At 38.7% G+C, this 16,640-nt stretch overlaps 2 protein-coding genes across 2 annotated transcripts in view; one reads left to right on the forward strand and one right to left on the reverse strand.

The window, feature by feature from the left end:
- Positions 1–4,040, forward strand: part of Trmt13 (tRNA methyltransferase 13 homolog) — a 16,430-nt gene extending 12,390 nt beyond the window's left edge. The window contains exons 9-11 of the mRNA XM_051185615.1: positions 293–367; positions 2,560–2,998; positions 3,661–4,040. Coding sequence (XP_051041572.1) covers positions 293–367; positions 2,560–2,998; positions 3,661–3,859 — 713 coding nt within the window. The 3' untranslated portion in view covers positions 3,860–4,040. The remainder of the gene's footprint in view (positions 1–292; positions 368–2,559; positions 2,999–3,660) is intronic.
- On the reverse strand, positions 4,021–16,548 carry Lrrc39 (leucine rich repeat containing 39). Its single transcript, XM_051185616.1, has 8 exons — positions 16,380–16,548; positions 12,542–12,647; positions 11,167–11,323; positions 10,236–10,372; positions 9,864–10,009; positions 9,022–9,174; positions 7,856–7,992; positions 4,021–4,088 (listed from the first exon to the last, which is right to left on the reverse strand). The coding sequence occupies exons 1-8, from the start codon at positions 16,490–16,492 to the stop codon at positions 4,036–4,038; spliced, it is 1,002 nt and encodes a 333-aa protein (XP_051041573.1). The 5' UTR covers positions 16,493–16,548; the 3' UTR covers positions 4,021–4,035.
- Between the last annotated feature and the right edge of the window lie 92 nt (positions 16,549–16,640).

A 16,640-nucleotide genomic window follows, 5' to 3' on the forward strand; every position in this document is an offset into this window, starting at 1 on the left:
TCCAGCACTTGGGAGGCTGAGGTAGGAGGATCACCCAGACTACATAATGAATTCCAGGCCAGCCAGGGTTACATAATGAGACAGGGGAAATTTGTTTGGCTGAATGTTTTTCTATGTCATGTGCTAAACACAGATACAGTCTTAGGATATGTATTGGATTCTGTGAGATTTGTTTATTTTCACATGTTTCATTCCTAAAATTCAAAGATTCTAAAAGCCCTCCTTTTAGAAGGACGCATTAATACTTTTTATTATAAGCAAACTAACATAATTCTTACTCTTTCTGTCGCAGACAGGATTCCTGTGCTACAAGAAGGAAGACTGCCTGTAGTAGGAATTGGGAAGCATCTGTGTGGGGTTGCGACAGGTAAGTCAGAAGCATGGTAACCTCTAAACTAACTCAGTGAGCTGGCCCCACCAGCTGGGGAGGGGCACTTTGCTTTCTAAAGTAAACTAGTTTCAACCTGGGGTGGAGGGAAACACACATCTTAGGCTCTTCCCATCTAACCCACGCTTCCTCAGAAACCTAACCCTCGAGTGGCTGCTGCCCACGTTCCATACGTTCCACCCTTTGTGCACTTGGACTGAAGCCCTCTCGCTCTGCCGCAGTTGCCTCCCCTTGTCTCAGTGCTTCACCTCTCCAGTGCCGTTCCTTCCTTCCTTCCTTCTGTCACTTTTTGTTCTTGGAGTGTTAATACTTAGACCCTCCTGTGACACACTGTGTCCTTCCTCTGGTTGAAACTCAAGTCTATTTTCTCAAAGGCTATATTGCTGCAGCCGTTCCTAGAATTCCACTGTCACCTCTTTGAAAGAAGTGACCTAGTTTCTGCCCATCCTTGAGCTCAGCTTTCTCCACGTTTCTGGAGCTTCATCAAGATATGATCTGCATAGCTTTTCTTTATTCTCTAATTATCTACTTATAACCACTTATATATCTAATTATACCGGTGTGCTGGGACTCTCTTAAAAAAAAAAAAAAAAAAAAAAGTACCTATGGTAAGGTAATGCTTACTGTATAAGAGAGACTTGGTGAATATTTGAAATGAATAATCTCGGCCACCAGCTTGTTGCATCCTTGTTCCTAATAAAAAGAAGGTCCCTTCTGTTTGTTTCTGAAATAACTTAATCCTTTTAATAATTTTTCTAATTATAATTCTTAAAAATTATATTTAAGTTAAATGTAAGTAAAACTGAAAATATATTTTGTTAGAAAATAAGTTGATAGACCTGGATGAAGTGGCATACTTTTACTCCCAGATACTCAGGAAGCTGAGGCTGGAGGATAACTTGAGCTAAATCATCTGGGCAACATAGTAAGACCCATTCTTTCATGTGAGAGAAAGAAAGACAGAGACACAAACATTGAAACTACCAAATTAGCTATTACTTTATCTAAATAATAGTTACCAATAATGTTTGTTGGCACAATTAAAATTTACTATAAAGACTAAATAAATTATATCCATTTTCTATCATAGGGTAACAAATTTTAGAATAACATTTGTTTTTAATTGTTTAGAGTATGATAACAATCTAATCAGATAAATACAAGCTTACATTTGTGATCTTTCCCATTTTGCCAGCTATCAGTGTAGCAATTTAGGGGAGCTTATTTTGTTTTCTAAAAATGTATTTATTTGTATTTTATGTGTATGAATATTTTGTCTGTGTGTGGAAGTGCAATGCATGCACGCCCAGTTCCCACAGAGGCCAGAAGAGGGTGCTGGATCCCCTGGAACTGGAGTTATGGACACTTTTAAGCCACCATGTGTGCTAGGAACTAAAGCCATGTGCTCTGCAAGAGCAGCAAGTGCTTTTATGCACTGAGCCATCTCTGCAGCCCCTTGTATGGCAGTTTTAGTCATTGCATCCTCCATGTGTTTAACATGTAAGGCATTTAGCAAATACTTGCTCAAAAATGCCTATGTACTAGAAAGCTATTGATCTGCTTTCATATTGGAATCTCCTTTTTTTCCAACTTTTCAGTTCATCACTATTTGCTGTGGCCAGCCTATATTTCAAGACTAGCATCTTAGCTGACACACATCTACAGCCTTACACCAGGAGATAAAAGCAGGGGATCGGGAGTTTGAGACAAACATTGGCTACACAAACCTATCTCAAAATAAAACATACACCACAAAAAAAAAAAAAAAAAAAAAAAACTACCTCTCAAACCTGGGTCAGTATTCTAAGTAAAATACCTTCCTTTGTTTCTTTCTTTGTAGTTTCTTAAGCTCGTAACTTTAGCTGGGATGGGAGAAATGAAAGACAATGTAAATAGTTGGACAGAAAATTTACAGATCATACGGCTTAAGCTTTCTTTAATTTTATTGGGAGGTAGTCTTTATGAAAAATGAATCACTAGAAAATTAAGGTAAGATGGCAAATTTGAGAAAAATGTATAATATAATGATAGAATTGTTATAATATATAGCTAAGTAGATTTTTGCTGGTTTATGTTGTTTTTTGTTTTGTTTTTAAACATACTGCTTAAGAAATCTGAAGAATACTTTTAAAGATGATGTGGCTGGGGGGGCCACATAATTGTGTTTGCAGATCTTGCATTACGATGTTTGGTTGAAACCTATGCTGCCAGTTTTGAAGAAAGGAATGAAGAACCTTTAGCCAAACGCGTAAAGAATGATAAAACAGAAAAAGAAAGTAACATTTTGTCCGAGGAAGAAAATGAAAAAATTATCCCAGAGACGTGGAACCCTGTGGCTGGCATTGTCATTGCACTCTGTTGTCACCACAGGTGTGATTGGAGACATTATGTGGGCAAAGAGTATTTCAAGGCTCTGGGCCTTGGGGCAGTGGACTTTTACTATTTCCAGAGAATGAGTAGTTGGGCGACATGTGGAATGAGAGGGACATCTTTGGAAGCCTCAGATATTACTACAAAGGGAAAAGATGATCAGAATTATGACAACGAAGAACATGATGATGGAGGAGATGGAGATAGACTCACAGATGGTGGCCCTGATGGTGTGCCTGGGTAAGTGATGACTTACTTCTATAATGCACCACACTGAAGGGGAAATATTGTATCACCATAATCTAGTCCCCCGTTGTTCCCTGTGGGTAACATTTCAGGACCTCCCACAGTTGCCTAGAGCCTTAGATGAAACAGAACCATGCGTGTTAGCATTGTAGTTACCCCCTCTGTCAATACCAGGATGGCTGTGCAATGACTAGTCAGTCAGTAACACACTGTGTGGATATTCTTGAGATGAGCATACATTAGGCAAAGGTTCATTCCCCAGGTAGGAAGGTGTTGGGTCCAAATGGCATTACCAGTAGTTCATTTGGGGAATTTTCCTTTTAATATTTTCAGACTGTGATGGACCTTGGACAAGAGAAACCAGGAAAAATGAAATTGAATAGTTGCGTCTTGGTCTTTTGGCTAAGATCAAGTATAGAAAGTGGAACTGAATAAGAAGTTTGGTTTTTTTTTTTTTTTTTTTTTTTTTTTCAGTTTAGTCAAGAAAACACAGTTTATGATCTAATTTTGGAATAGGCTAAAATGTATTTTAATTGCAATCATAAAGACAAGTCTGGGAAGCAAGAGACAGCACCTTGTGTACTGCTGGCTAGTTAGCAGCTTCTTGGGAATTTTTACAAAGTTTTAATCCCCTGTGTGTTTATTATTCACTGTAGGATTCTTACTGCTGAAGAGAAAAAGAATATAGGACAGCTTTGCAAATTGCTGATTGACCAAGGCCGTCTCCAGTATTTACAACAGAAAGGCTTCAGTACTGCCTTACAATACTATACAGACCCGTCAGTGTCTCTGGAAAACGTGTTATTAACTGCTGTACCAGCTCATCTATCATCATCACAGGAAGCAACTCATTAATGGAAAAGAAACATGAACATCAGTTGTCTTCTACAAACAAAAAAATTGTATTTTTATATTCACAAAAATATAGATAGGTTTTTTTGTTTTATTTGTTTGTTTTTACTTCCAAAATCCAAACAGAGAATTCACCATGTTCTCCAAGCATTCCTTTCAGCAGGGCTCTTAGAATTACTTTATCCATCAGAATGTATAGAGATTGGCACAGTCAGACCGTTGACTTGGTCATCTGAAACACATGTAATACACCAACGTATAATTACAGTATAAACTCTGTGTATTAATCTGCAATTTTTATCTTTGGTTTTATTTGATGTATTTTAATTTTTGAGCTCCACTTGTAATAACCAATGCCAGTTTGTAACAAGGATCAATCTGGAGTGGGGAATGTTTTCAAATTGGGTCTAAAAAGAATAATTGCAATTTTCTCAAATGCAGACAAATTTAGAAATGTAGGAATTGGCAAATGACATCACCATCAAAGTTCCAGAGCTATATCTATGTTTGTACTCTCAGAGTCTGTCCCTGACTCCAAAACTGAAGAAATGGTTTCAAGGGAAAATAGTCTTCCTTCAGGTCTTCTGATTATTTAGTTCTAAAGAAAGTTGTTTGTAAACATAAATCACAAATCAAATTTGAAAGTTGCTTATAACTTGTGAAGTTAATTCAATATCTTGTTTTTTTCCAGCCTCTTATATATAAATATAACTATTTTTTAAAAAGTATATTTTCTCCTATATGGGAAAATAATTTTTTTTGTGTGTTCTGAGTCAGGTCTCATTTGGTAATCTTTGGCCAGCCCCATACCTCTTCCTCCTAAATTCTGGGGTTAAAAGCATGTGCCCATTTCCAGCAGGAAAAGTAATTTGGATTAAAATACAAATTAAATAATGAAACCAAAACCTCCATATTTAGGCTTTACATAACTGATAAGTATTTTCTGTGCACAAGCAAATACTAAACAAGACATGTCATAAGACTGTTCCTCTTCCATATCTTACCCTGGACTTGTTTCTACATTTGTTTGTAAACATTTTAGTTGTTGGTAAATATGCAGAGAAAAAGATTCAGAATCACTAGTTTTAGATATTAGAATGACAGAGATAACTGTATTTGGCAGGTAAGAAGCCAAACACATTCTAACTCCTGGCTTTCTGTTTTAGTATACTCTCGTGTGTTGTCAGATTGCCTAGGTTTAAATTCCAACCCTACTGTCTCTAAGCTGGCAAGTAAGTTACTTTATCACTTTGTGCCTCAACTTTCTCCTCTTAAAATAGAGATGATGAGAACAGTAAGGAAACCTACCTCACAAGGCTGTGTATATCACACGAGGTAGCCCAGGGGAACCGATTTGAATGGTTACAAGCACAGAGTAAATACCAACTAGAGAGAATAGTAATTCATGGGTCTATTTTAATATAATAGACTTTTATTTTTTGTTTAATCATTGCTTATTTTCTTGTTACATTTTATATGTTAAATATTGTCAACATATATTGATTATTTTTAAGTTAATTACTCAGATTCCCCAATCAAGGGAACATAAATGAAGATAACTCGTTTAAGAATTACCCTTGCCAGGTGGTGGTGGCACATGCCTTTAATTCCAGTACTTATGAGGCAGAGGTAGGTGGCTCTTTTTGAGTTTGATGCCTGCCTGGTCTACAGAGTGAGTTCCAAGACAGCCAGGGAGGGCTACACAGAGAAACCCTGTCTCAAAAAACAAAACAAACCAAGAATTATCCTTATGTCATGAATGTTATTTGTATCACAAACTTGTGTATCATTAAAAATTTATGTCCAGGACATAGTCTAGACATGGTTAAGAGCATTGGCTGCTCTTCAGGTCCTAAGGTCAATTCCCAGCAACTACATTGTGGCTCACAACAGTCTGTAGTGGGATCCAATGCCCTTTTCTAACATAAAATCATACATGCAGCTAGATCACTCATATACATAAAGTCTTTGTTAAGAAATCTGTGTCCATAAATAAAAAGTATTCTACAGTGGGTATATTCTCAGTTGTGATTCAGAAGACTGACATCACACCCCAGAACTATACTGATACAGTCCTATGAGCCATTTAGTTGAGTTACATGTTCTGATAATGATTCTGAGTACATTATGGGGAAAAAACTTTGGGTGCTAATCTCAAATCAAGATTAGTTTTTCCAACCTTGGTTTTTCTTTTTTGTTTGTTTTACCCCTTGCCTCAATGTGAGCTAGTTAGCTGGACATTGGTGGCACACACCTTTAGTCCCAGCCCTCCGTGAGGCAGAGGCAGGTGGATCTCTGTTGAGTCTGATAAAACAAACAACAACAACAACAAAACAAAAAACAAAAAGAAAGAAAGAAAAAAAAAAGGAAAAGAAGAATGAGCTAGCCTGTGTATTTCTTCACTTTCAGACTTATTTTGGTTTTCCTGTATTACTTTGGAGCCTGTTCTAGAACTAGCTCTGTAGACCAGACTGGCCTTGAACTCACAGAGATCTGCCTGCTTCAGCCTCCCGCGTTCTGGGACTAAAGGCGTGTACCACCAACACTCAGTGGGAGATTTTGAGACTTTTTATGCTTAGCTGACTCCCTTGACCTTCACATGCACAGTTACTGCACCATACATGACTCACAGGCACATGAAACTGCTAACTTTGCAGCTCTTCAGCCCTCCCTCCTTATTCTGCCTATCAAACCATTTCCCAGTATTACTGTTCAGTTGTCCCAGATGGAAACAGATTCATCCTAAACACTGTTTTCCATGATTACCCATTCTGTCTCCCGCTTGACTCTGATACTTTAGCCTGTCTTTCCCAAGATTAGGCCACAAACTGTTTTAAACTTTGTTGCTGACCATTTCCCCAGCTTGTTCACACTACTGTTCTGTAACCCACAGTAGCACCAAAGGCCCCCTCTAAAGTGGACATTCCTGAACAACCTCTGGATAGTGGGAAGGGTCCCCTAGAGGAATGGCTGTACTGTTCTCTCTGGTTACACTCCTTCTCAAAGTAACTGGTACATGGAGTGAGTTAACATCTCCCATTTTCATCCATAGCTCTTTACCTTTGTATTAATTACAAAGCCAAGGTTTCTGTTTCTATGCTATTATGTCACTGCTTTTACTAACAAGGTGGTGTTCTTTGCCTTACTCTTCTGACTTTGTTTTAATTTTAAAAACCTTTTCTTTGATTACAGAAATGTTTACTTCTAAATTATGAGATGAAGTGGTTGTGATCTATATATTATGCCTCAAATTCTGTCAAAGTCCATATTCTCAATATTTTTCACCCCAAGCATATTGTTTTTTAATTATTATTTGTAAGTTATAGGAAAGCAGAATGATAAGGAAGGTCTGTTCATGCCCAATTTGACATGTCTACCACTTGGAAGACAAAGGAATAATTATTTAAGAATCAAATCTTGGGGGCTGGAGAGATGGCTCAGTGGTTAATAGCATTGTTTGCTTTTCCACAGGATCCAGTTAAGTTCCCAGTACCCACATGGCAGCTAACAACTCTGTAACTCCAGTTCCAGGGATCTAGTGCCCTCTTCTGGATTCTGAAGGGACTGCATGCACAGGCTGTGCAGACGTAACATACAAGCAAAACATCAACAGGCATAGAAGAAATTAAAATCTAGGCCGGGGTTGTAGCTGTAGCTCAGCGACAGGACACTTGCTGTGGATTTGAGCCCCAACACAGGAGGGTCGTGTTTACAGAAACAAAGAAGTACATTTTCCTTCACTTGGTTGTGCAGTGAGTGCCGCTGAGGAGTTCATTCCCTTGATTCAACTAGAAAAGCCATCTTACAGCTTCTCTCCTAGTACTTAGCAGAATTGTGAACAGAGTCAAAATCCATTTTCCCCTTTCAGGGTTGCCCAATTTGGTGGAAAAGACAAGACAGAATGAGAAATCCATAAAAGAATTAGTGGAAAGATAGAACTTAATTGCATACACATTCTCTTCCAGAAGTATTTCACCTGTGTTGTGTAAAATGGCATACCTGTTCTCCGTGACTCTTGTATATATGCACGCATGAACTGGAGCCCAAACAACTCCTGTTCCTCCTCTCCTTCTGAGTTGTCACTGGGAGGAAGTGTCACCTCCAGTCTCAGAGGGTTGTCTCGAAAGTTGACAAACCTAGCAGTTCATCAGAAAACAAGTGTTTTTATAGGTGCCATAGAAGTGCATGTACATTTATTTCCCTGGAAAAAGATCAGATGACAGTATACTGATTACAACAACTGATTACCTTGCTGAGATCTAACATACAACAAGAAGAGACGGTATCTTATTCCCCCCACCAAGCTTACTGATTACCTTGCTGAGATCTAACATACAACAAGAAGAGACGGTATCTTATTCCCCCCCCCAAGCTTACATAACATAATGTGATGAGAGCAAGTTGTATTATAAATATATGATTAAGGCTATAAATACAGTTTGCGCCCGTTTTTGTGGATCGATGCTTTAATCAACTTCAAAACTAAAGTTGCTGGATAAGTCAATGGATGGATGATTTTTGTCGTGGATGTTTTGAGTTTGAGAACCCATTGCCTTATTCCATCAGAAAATTACATTTTGGAGAGAATTTTACTGCTGTTCTAATAAGGAGCAAAATAAAAAGTATGCTTTCTATAGGCTAATATAATTATCCCTGCCTACTTGTAGTTATTCAGAAGGAAAATAATACTGTTTTATTCTTTTGGTTTTTGTATTACACAATGTTTATTAACAATATAAAGAGAAGTTTCATATTGTCACCAACAATTTCTTTAAACCAATAAATCCCAGTGCCATTTTATTTTCAAGAATTATTTCTTGAACAAACTAGATTGATGTTATATGAATCATACTCAGGAAATATTAAAACATTGGTATATATGTTTAAAATGTATACACACGACCTGGAGAATTAGCTCAATAGTTAAGAGCATTAACTGCTCTAACAGAGGTTCAACTCCTGGTACCCACATGGCAGCCCAATCCTCTGTAACTCCAGTTCCAAAAGAGCCATTGCTCTCTTCTGGCCTCCATAGGCACCAGACACACAAGTAGCGTGCAGGCAAAACACCCACACACAAAAGGAAATTTTAAGTGTACACATATGCATTGATCAGGATCTGTATTCCTCATTCTGCTTCCAGGACTGTAACCATACCCTTTTACCTGAGATTTGGCATTTCTTCCATGCAGTCTGGAATATCTTGCAGTTTATTGTTGCTGAGAACAAGAGTCCCCAAGTTTTTCATATTTCTGATTGTTTCTGGCAGGCAAGTTATTTCATTCCTCTGTAGCCACAATGTGTGTAAACTTTTCATTCTGGAAAATCAGAATTCTGCAATCACCTTGAGTATGAAAAGCTGGCCTTCTCATATTGTTACATTTAACATTCGATTTTAATGAATTTAATTAATTGCTTAGTTAATTATTTAACATTTAGTAAAATACATTTATTCGTTTAACAGAGTTCATTCTTTCTTATTACCTAATTGCAGGGGAAACTTACATCAGGGAATTCACTAAAGACTAGGCCTCATGCAGTGACAGAACTGAAACCAATGTTTTATGCTGCATGTTTTTCATAGTTTCCTAAATGGACAGCTGTAGATGCCACCTAATATGAATCTTAAAAATCAAAATATGCCCATCCTAGGCAAGGCAATATGAACTAGGGTCAGGCTTCCTAGGTTCAAATCCAATTAATGTTGCTCACTGAGACCTGGGCGTAGGTGACAAATATCTCTGTAGCATGCACAGAAGTTCCTAGCATGCTCTAAGAGGTGTGGTTACCATGGCATATTCTTGGTAATGTCTTCAAAGTGGTTAGTTTTCCCCTCCCCAAATCCTCTTACATATTTGGAATAAATGCAAATAAACCATTTAAATAATGCATTTTGAACTAGTTGGGTCTTTTGTGATCATCACGGGCTCCTAGGTGTTTGGTTTATTGCTTCTTATTTTTCATATGTGGCTTTGAATTGTCAGTAGCAGAAAGTAACCCATTTTACCTTTCTAGACTGTCAGGAAGCTGTCGAAGGCTGTTGCTTCCCATATCCAGCCACTCGAGGGCAGGCATGTTCAACACAGCCAGAGGGATTGTGGTGAAGTGGTTCATACTCAGATCAAGGTGGGTGAGTCTTAACAGTTTGCTGAGCTAAAGAGGAAAGTGGGTTTCTTAAAGAATTATCCACAATGTACATTACTAGAAGACTCACACTGATGAACTATTTCACATAAAAAGCCCACTTAGCATGCACTTTATATAAATAGCAGTCCATAACACTGCTTCACTGGGTTTTGTTTTTTGTTTCCCAACAATCACACACCTGAGAAGCAAGCTATAGTAGACATAAACAGAACAGACATTTAGACCTTCTGACCTCTGGAGGGAGGTCACTAATATCTCTGTTCACAGCCAGTTCTAGCTTCTCCAGGCTGGCACAGTTGCCCAGTTCTTTAGGGACAGTCTTGATTTTGTTGTAGCTAAGAATCAGTTCCTGCAGTCTGGTGAGCAGTCCTGCACAGTAACAACAACAACAAATAATAATAATACCACCACACACTAGGAAGCAGGTGGACTCAGTGTTTCCTCTCACTAAATGCCGCTTACAAACTTTACGTACATACTGGCAAATTCAGTTATCCTCTTCCCTCTTCTCATCTTTAAACCTGGGGCAAGTTAGGTCTCCTTCCCTTTTTTTCCCTTGCCCTATCTCTACCACAGCACCCTAACCCATTCTAACACAGACCTCCCCTTTTTCTCTTAAGAATGACACCGGCAAGGTCATTGGCTGCTGCTTTTCAGCCTGGGTCAGAAAGCAGCCACTTACACATCTCTTTCCCTCTTAATAAAGGATCTGTCTGTGAAAACAGGTGTGTGGCTGTGGCTTGTGTTTAAATCTGAGTTTTTTTGGGGGGAGCCCATGCTGTGGGGGAGTCCCCTTCATGGGCCTTGATCTCCAAAACAGAACACAACATCCTAAGCAATTTTTCATTTGGGAGCATTTTCCCTCTGTCTAATGAATCCCCTCTCCTTAGTGCCTTTACTGTGGTCTAAGATAAAAAGTTAAACCAACTATGTTTTCAAAATAGAATATTTCCAAAAGTTTTTCTCAATTGAAATTTTATCTATCACCCAGCATGAGTTTTAATCCCCTGAAGCATTAAGCTAGATGAAATGTTTACAATTTTTTCAGGCTTCATAGCTCTTTATTCCATGTTTTTAAAGGGTAAAAAACTGAAAGAAGAAGAAGAAAAAAGCACATTTGACAGGTAGATAGATAGCACAGGAATAAAAGCAATCGTCCTTACCAATTCCTCGGGGGATCTCTGAAATTGTGTTTCGAGATAAGTCTAGCACAATGAGATTCTGGAATCTTCCAATGAATTCAGGAATTTTCAACAACCCTGTTCTATGAAGTTGCCACTCTTGTAGCTGATTCAGTTTCAGTAAGGAAGAAGGAAGTGTCTAAATTTAAATTAAAAAAATATGGGACAAGCATTACATTGTCTGAATTATTCTAGCACTGTATTGCACTGCTGTGATATGGTGAGGTTTGTAGAAGCACTTGACAATAGTTTCCCTTTAATAGGTGACATTTCCAGGTACTTTGGGCTACTTCTACTACTCAAACCTTTACTTTTATTATTTTTTAGTTGATAAAAATTTATTCTTTTTTTTACAAGTTACTATTTATTTACTTCATTTATTGCTAAATCTTCAACCATAGTAGAATAAACAAAAATATCATATTCTGGCAAGTAATGAGCATATATAGAAGTCTGTTCTAATGAATTATTCTGTTGTATTTATTAGACTATCCAAGAGCACATACATAATTGAAAATAAGAATATTCCAAAAAACATTTTAGTAATTTGAATTTCTTTTTTATGAAGTATTTTTAGGAGTCTGTTTGTTTTGAGACACGGTCTCTACAGAGTCCTGGCTGTCCTAGAACTCACAACGTTGCCCAGACTGGTGTTGAACTCAAAGAGATTCTCTTGCCTCTGCCTCTGCCTCTGCCTCTGCCTCTTAAGTGCTGGCATTAAAGGTGTGAACCACCACTTCCAGCCAATTTTATGAGGCTTTTTTAAAGTTTTTTTTTCTTTAAACTCTTCTAAATTCTAAGACTTTTCCTTTCAATTCTAAAATAAACCAAAGAGAAAATAATAAAATTAACTAGGAAACTGACAGCACAGCTAATGATACCTCCATAAGTGGAAAACACTGAGCCAAGGCTCTGAAGTCCTTATAAAAATCACCCTGTCTGATCTAATTAAGCACACCTGTGCTCATCCATATTCGAGGGAGAGAAAAAAAAATATCTATCAGGAAGACACCTAACAAGAAACGTCCCCTTGCATTTTGAAGCCCAAATTGATAGTTTAACTATGTGATTTGCCTTAGCCTGGTCATCACTGTTGCAGAGCACGATGGGATATCTGCCTATTAGAAGGAATTAGAGAAGAAATATCACAAGCCATTTGAGTTCAAGTGGGATGGAAGCAAAGAGATGGCCAAAAATAACTTCATGCAGTTACGTTTCCATTGTTCATGTTGCCCACATTCACTTGTGTTGCTAATAGATTTCTAACTATCCTAGTCTTAAATCCAGTCTCATATCCTCTCAGGTCTTCGCACAGTCCAGAGTGTGGGCAATCAAGAATTGCTTCTAGAGCACTCACCTTCCACTCTTCTTTTTCTATCTTCAAAATGACTCTCCCATCTTCCCTGGTGACCTTTTCTCTCAGCTTAGTTAAGCTTACTCGGTCTTCCCAGATCCGCACTAGCCTAAGACACCAGGACATAGTTTTATTCATAGCATTCAAGCAGTCTATCCAAACAACTGACACAACAATTAAAGAAATAGAGACCATGGATGAATTTAAGAGGAAGCAAAGGGTGAATGGGAAGGGTTGAAGGGAGGGAGGGGACAATGCAATTAAATGTGATTTTGCAAAAGAAAAAAAAAAGAAAGAAAAGAAAAAATTAAAAAATAACCACTGAGCCAGTGCTAACACATACAACCACCTTTCACCTCATTTCTAATACCATTGGCTCAATGGTCATCATAGCAGAAAGCAGACCAGCATGGCAATGGCTCCTAATTTTTCCCAAACAGTTCTATTAACTGGGGTTCACTCATTCAAACTCATGAGTCTATGGGGGTCGTTCTCATTCATACCACCACATCCTGTAAGGTCTCTCTGTGTACTTGAGCTGCTTAAGATGGTCTTTTTGAATATATGCTAGCCTTCTATTTTCTTAAGGGGCTGGCCCTTTAATAAACCTGCTTGTCTTTACATTAGCCCTCTTCTCACTTGTATTGGCCTCTGAGCAGTGAGCAGTGTCTTGAATTTACAAATACAATTCTTTCAAGGTTGGCTTATTCATTTTGGTGCTGGGGATAGCACAGTGCCTTGCACTTACTAAGCTCAGCCCTAGCTTTTAAAAAAGTATTACAACTGTCATATATTTTACATCTAGTAGCCTTGGTGAGGTATGATTCACATGCTATAGAACTCAAACATTTCAAGTGTGCAAGTCAATGATTTTATCTGTAAACTCACAGCATCATGCAACTGTCTTCAGTATATAATTCCAAAATATTTTATCACTCAAAAATCCCCTCCAGTCCTCATGAGCAGACATCCCTCACCCCTCCTTCCCTTCCTGACCACCACTATTTTTTGTACCCATACATTTGCCTGTCTTCTGTGTTTCATGTAAATAGGGCAATATGTATGTGTGCCTGTCTTTTTAGCAAAATTCAAACTTTATCCACATTGTATAGCACAAATCAGCAATGTACTTCCTCTGATGGTAGGATAGCCATCACTGTATGGATCTATCACATTTGTTCATTCACCCATCAGCCATCTATTGTATGTTCTGCGTCTTCTGTATCATGTTGCTGAGAACCTTTGGGTACATGTCTCTTTGTGAAGTGGTAAATATCAACTACAAAAGGCCATTGTTCTAGACCTAGCCTTAACACTGGACCTAAACAAATCAGACTAAATAGCAAAATTAAGTTCTGTGGTGTTCTGAATAACATCGGCCCCCATAAGCTCATATATTTGAATGCTTCGTTGTCAGGGAGTAGCACTACTTGAGAAGAGTGAGTGTGGCCTTGTTGGAGGAAGTGTGTCACTGGGAGTAGGCTTTGAGGTCTCAGATGCTCAAACCATGCCCTGATGGGGGATGCCCTTCTGTATGTGTTATAATATATGGTTCTCTTATTGGTTGGTTAGTAAAACACTAACTGACCAATAGCCAGGCAGGAAGTACAGGCAGGAATACCAGACAAGGAGAATTCTGGGGAGATGATACAGAGAAAAGCTGAGAGAGAAACACCATATAGCTACCAGCAAGACGATGCTGGGCATTCTCCGGTAAGATTAGGCCATGTAGAAACACACAGATTAATAGTTATGGGTTAATAATTAAGAGAGAGCTAACCAGTAAGGAGCCTAAGCCATCAAACAGGTTATGATTAATATAAGCTCCTTCTCCAGAACCATGACTGCTTGTACACTGCCATGTTCCCCACTAGGATGGCAATATACTAAACCTCTGAAACTATAATTAAGCCCCAATTAAATACTTTCTGTTATAAGCATTGCCTTAGCCATGGTTTCTCTTTACAGCAATAGAACAGTGACTAAGGCAAGCTCCATGTCACAAAAACAAAAGAGTTCTCTGGCCTTCTGAAAAATCATGACAGGTGACAGCCACTTTTCCCACCAAAATAGATCCAATTAGTTTAGTAATGAATTTCACTCTGCCATAATCCTAACACATAATCTTAACATAATCCTAAAAGGAACATGAGGCAGTCTGAAATGACCCAACTGTTAAATTTTATAGTTCTGTCTTCTTGTCTTGGTTTTATAGGAAAAATAACTTTGGAATGACAAAGCTGCCTGTGTTCTATGATTTTCCTTCCCCCCACAGGCCTTTTCTGCATTCAGAAGCAATCTGTTCTTACTTGGCTTCTCTAGGACTGCCATTCTGCCTATTGAAGACCTTTTGGAACAGGAGCTGAATTAGTAAAATGGGGACCTAAGTCCAGGTCCCCAGCACCATTGTGAACCCATGACACATCTGTAACCTCAGAGGAGGGGAGATGGGATGATAAGAGGATGCCCAGGGCTCACTGGGCACCCAGCCTCGCTGAGTTACAAGTTCAGTGAGAGACCATGTGATTAAAAAATAATAATAAAGTGGACAGTAATGGAGGAAGGTACCCAGCATTAACCTGCATGTGAATGTACATGTTCTCACTCAATTCCATACACACATGGACATTACACACAAATGTATAAGGTGGAGGGTGACTGAGCAGGACAGCTGACATCCTCCTCTGGTCTCGACTTGCATGCACACGTGTACACTCGCACATGTACACACCACATGAACACCTACACACATATGCACACACACACACACACCTTTAAAGTTAATTGCAATTTGACCTTTCATTGATTGTATATTTTTATTTCTAGGGCTGTATTATTAGGAGAATTACTGAGTCATATTGTAACTTTCTGATGAACCAACAGAAAAGCCTAGCCCCAGCTTCACCTTCTGACTACCCATTCTCCACAGATCTTTCTCACTATGTTTGCTGGCCCAAAACTCATGGTCCTCCTTCTTCAACTTCCCAGGGATTCGAATTACAGACATGCACCATCACATCTGGCAAAGCCAAGTTTTGTGTCACACCTGGCAAAACCAGGTTTTTAAATGCTATAATGTGATTTTGCAGTGAAATTGTTTTTAAGGGCAATAGAAAGTGTTTTTTGAGGTCTTCATGTTATTCATTTCCTAAATAGATAATCTGAACACTTGGGAGACAGAAGCAGATGGACCTCTATGAGTCCAAGGCCAACCTCTCTCTCTCTCTCTCTCATGCATACACGCACACAGGTACGCACGCACGCATGCACACACACACACACACACACACACACACACACAGAGAGAGAGAGAGAGAGAGAGAGAGAGAGAGAGAGAGAGAGAGAGCTCAAAAACATCTGTAATTCCAGTCCGAGGGGATCTGACACTCTCTTCTGACCTCTGAGGGCACTGCATGGAAGAGGTACACAGACATACAGGCAGACAAGACATGCATGCATGCAAAATAATGAAATAATAACATGGAAAAATTAAAGACAATTTTGAGGGCTGGAGAGATGAGTCAGTAGTTATGATCACTTGATTTTCTTCCAGAGGATCCAGATTCAGTTCCCAGCACCCATGTGGCTGCTCACACTGTCAGTAACTTCAGTTCCTGGGGATCCATTGTCATCTTCTGGTCTCTATGGGTACTGCATACATGTGGTAGACAAACCTACCTGCAGTTAAACACTCATATACATAAAATAAAAATAAAGCATCTTAACGATTATTTCGAGTTTTCAGAAAATCTATCAAACTCAATGGAGCTCTTGCTAAATGATCTCTTTATGATGATGAGATTATGTTTCCACTAATCTAAGATAAAATGTCACAGCATACTTGTGCTGAAATTCCTTCTCTCGCTTCACATCTTCATTGTGTTTCTTTATTCTTTCTTCCCAGACTTCCTTTACAGCATTGACGGCCCCAGTACAAACCACATTTTCTGTCATGATTTTTCCACATTGTAGTCAAGTCATCTACTTCATTAAGTTCTGAAGAGCTGAATCACAGGTCACCTCAGAGAAGACCTAAGTATCCGAGAGGAGAAGAAGCATTGTGTTTCAGAATACTTACACGCACTGTAGCAAACCCAAGAGG

Source organism: Phodopus roborovskii, unplaced genomic scaffold, assembly GCF_943737965.1.
Source record: "Phodopus roborovskii unplaced genomic scaffold, PHOROB, whole genome shotgun sequence".
NCBI classification, from domain to species: domain Eukaryota; kingdom Metazoa; phylum Chordata; class Mammalia; order Rodentia; family Cricetidae; genus Phodopus; species Phodopus roborovskii.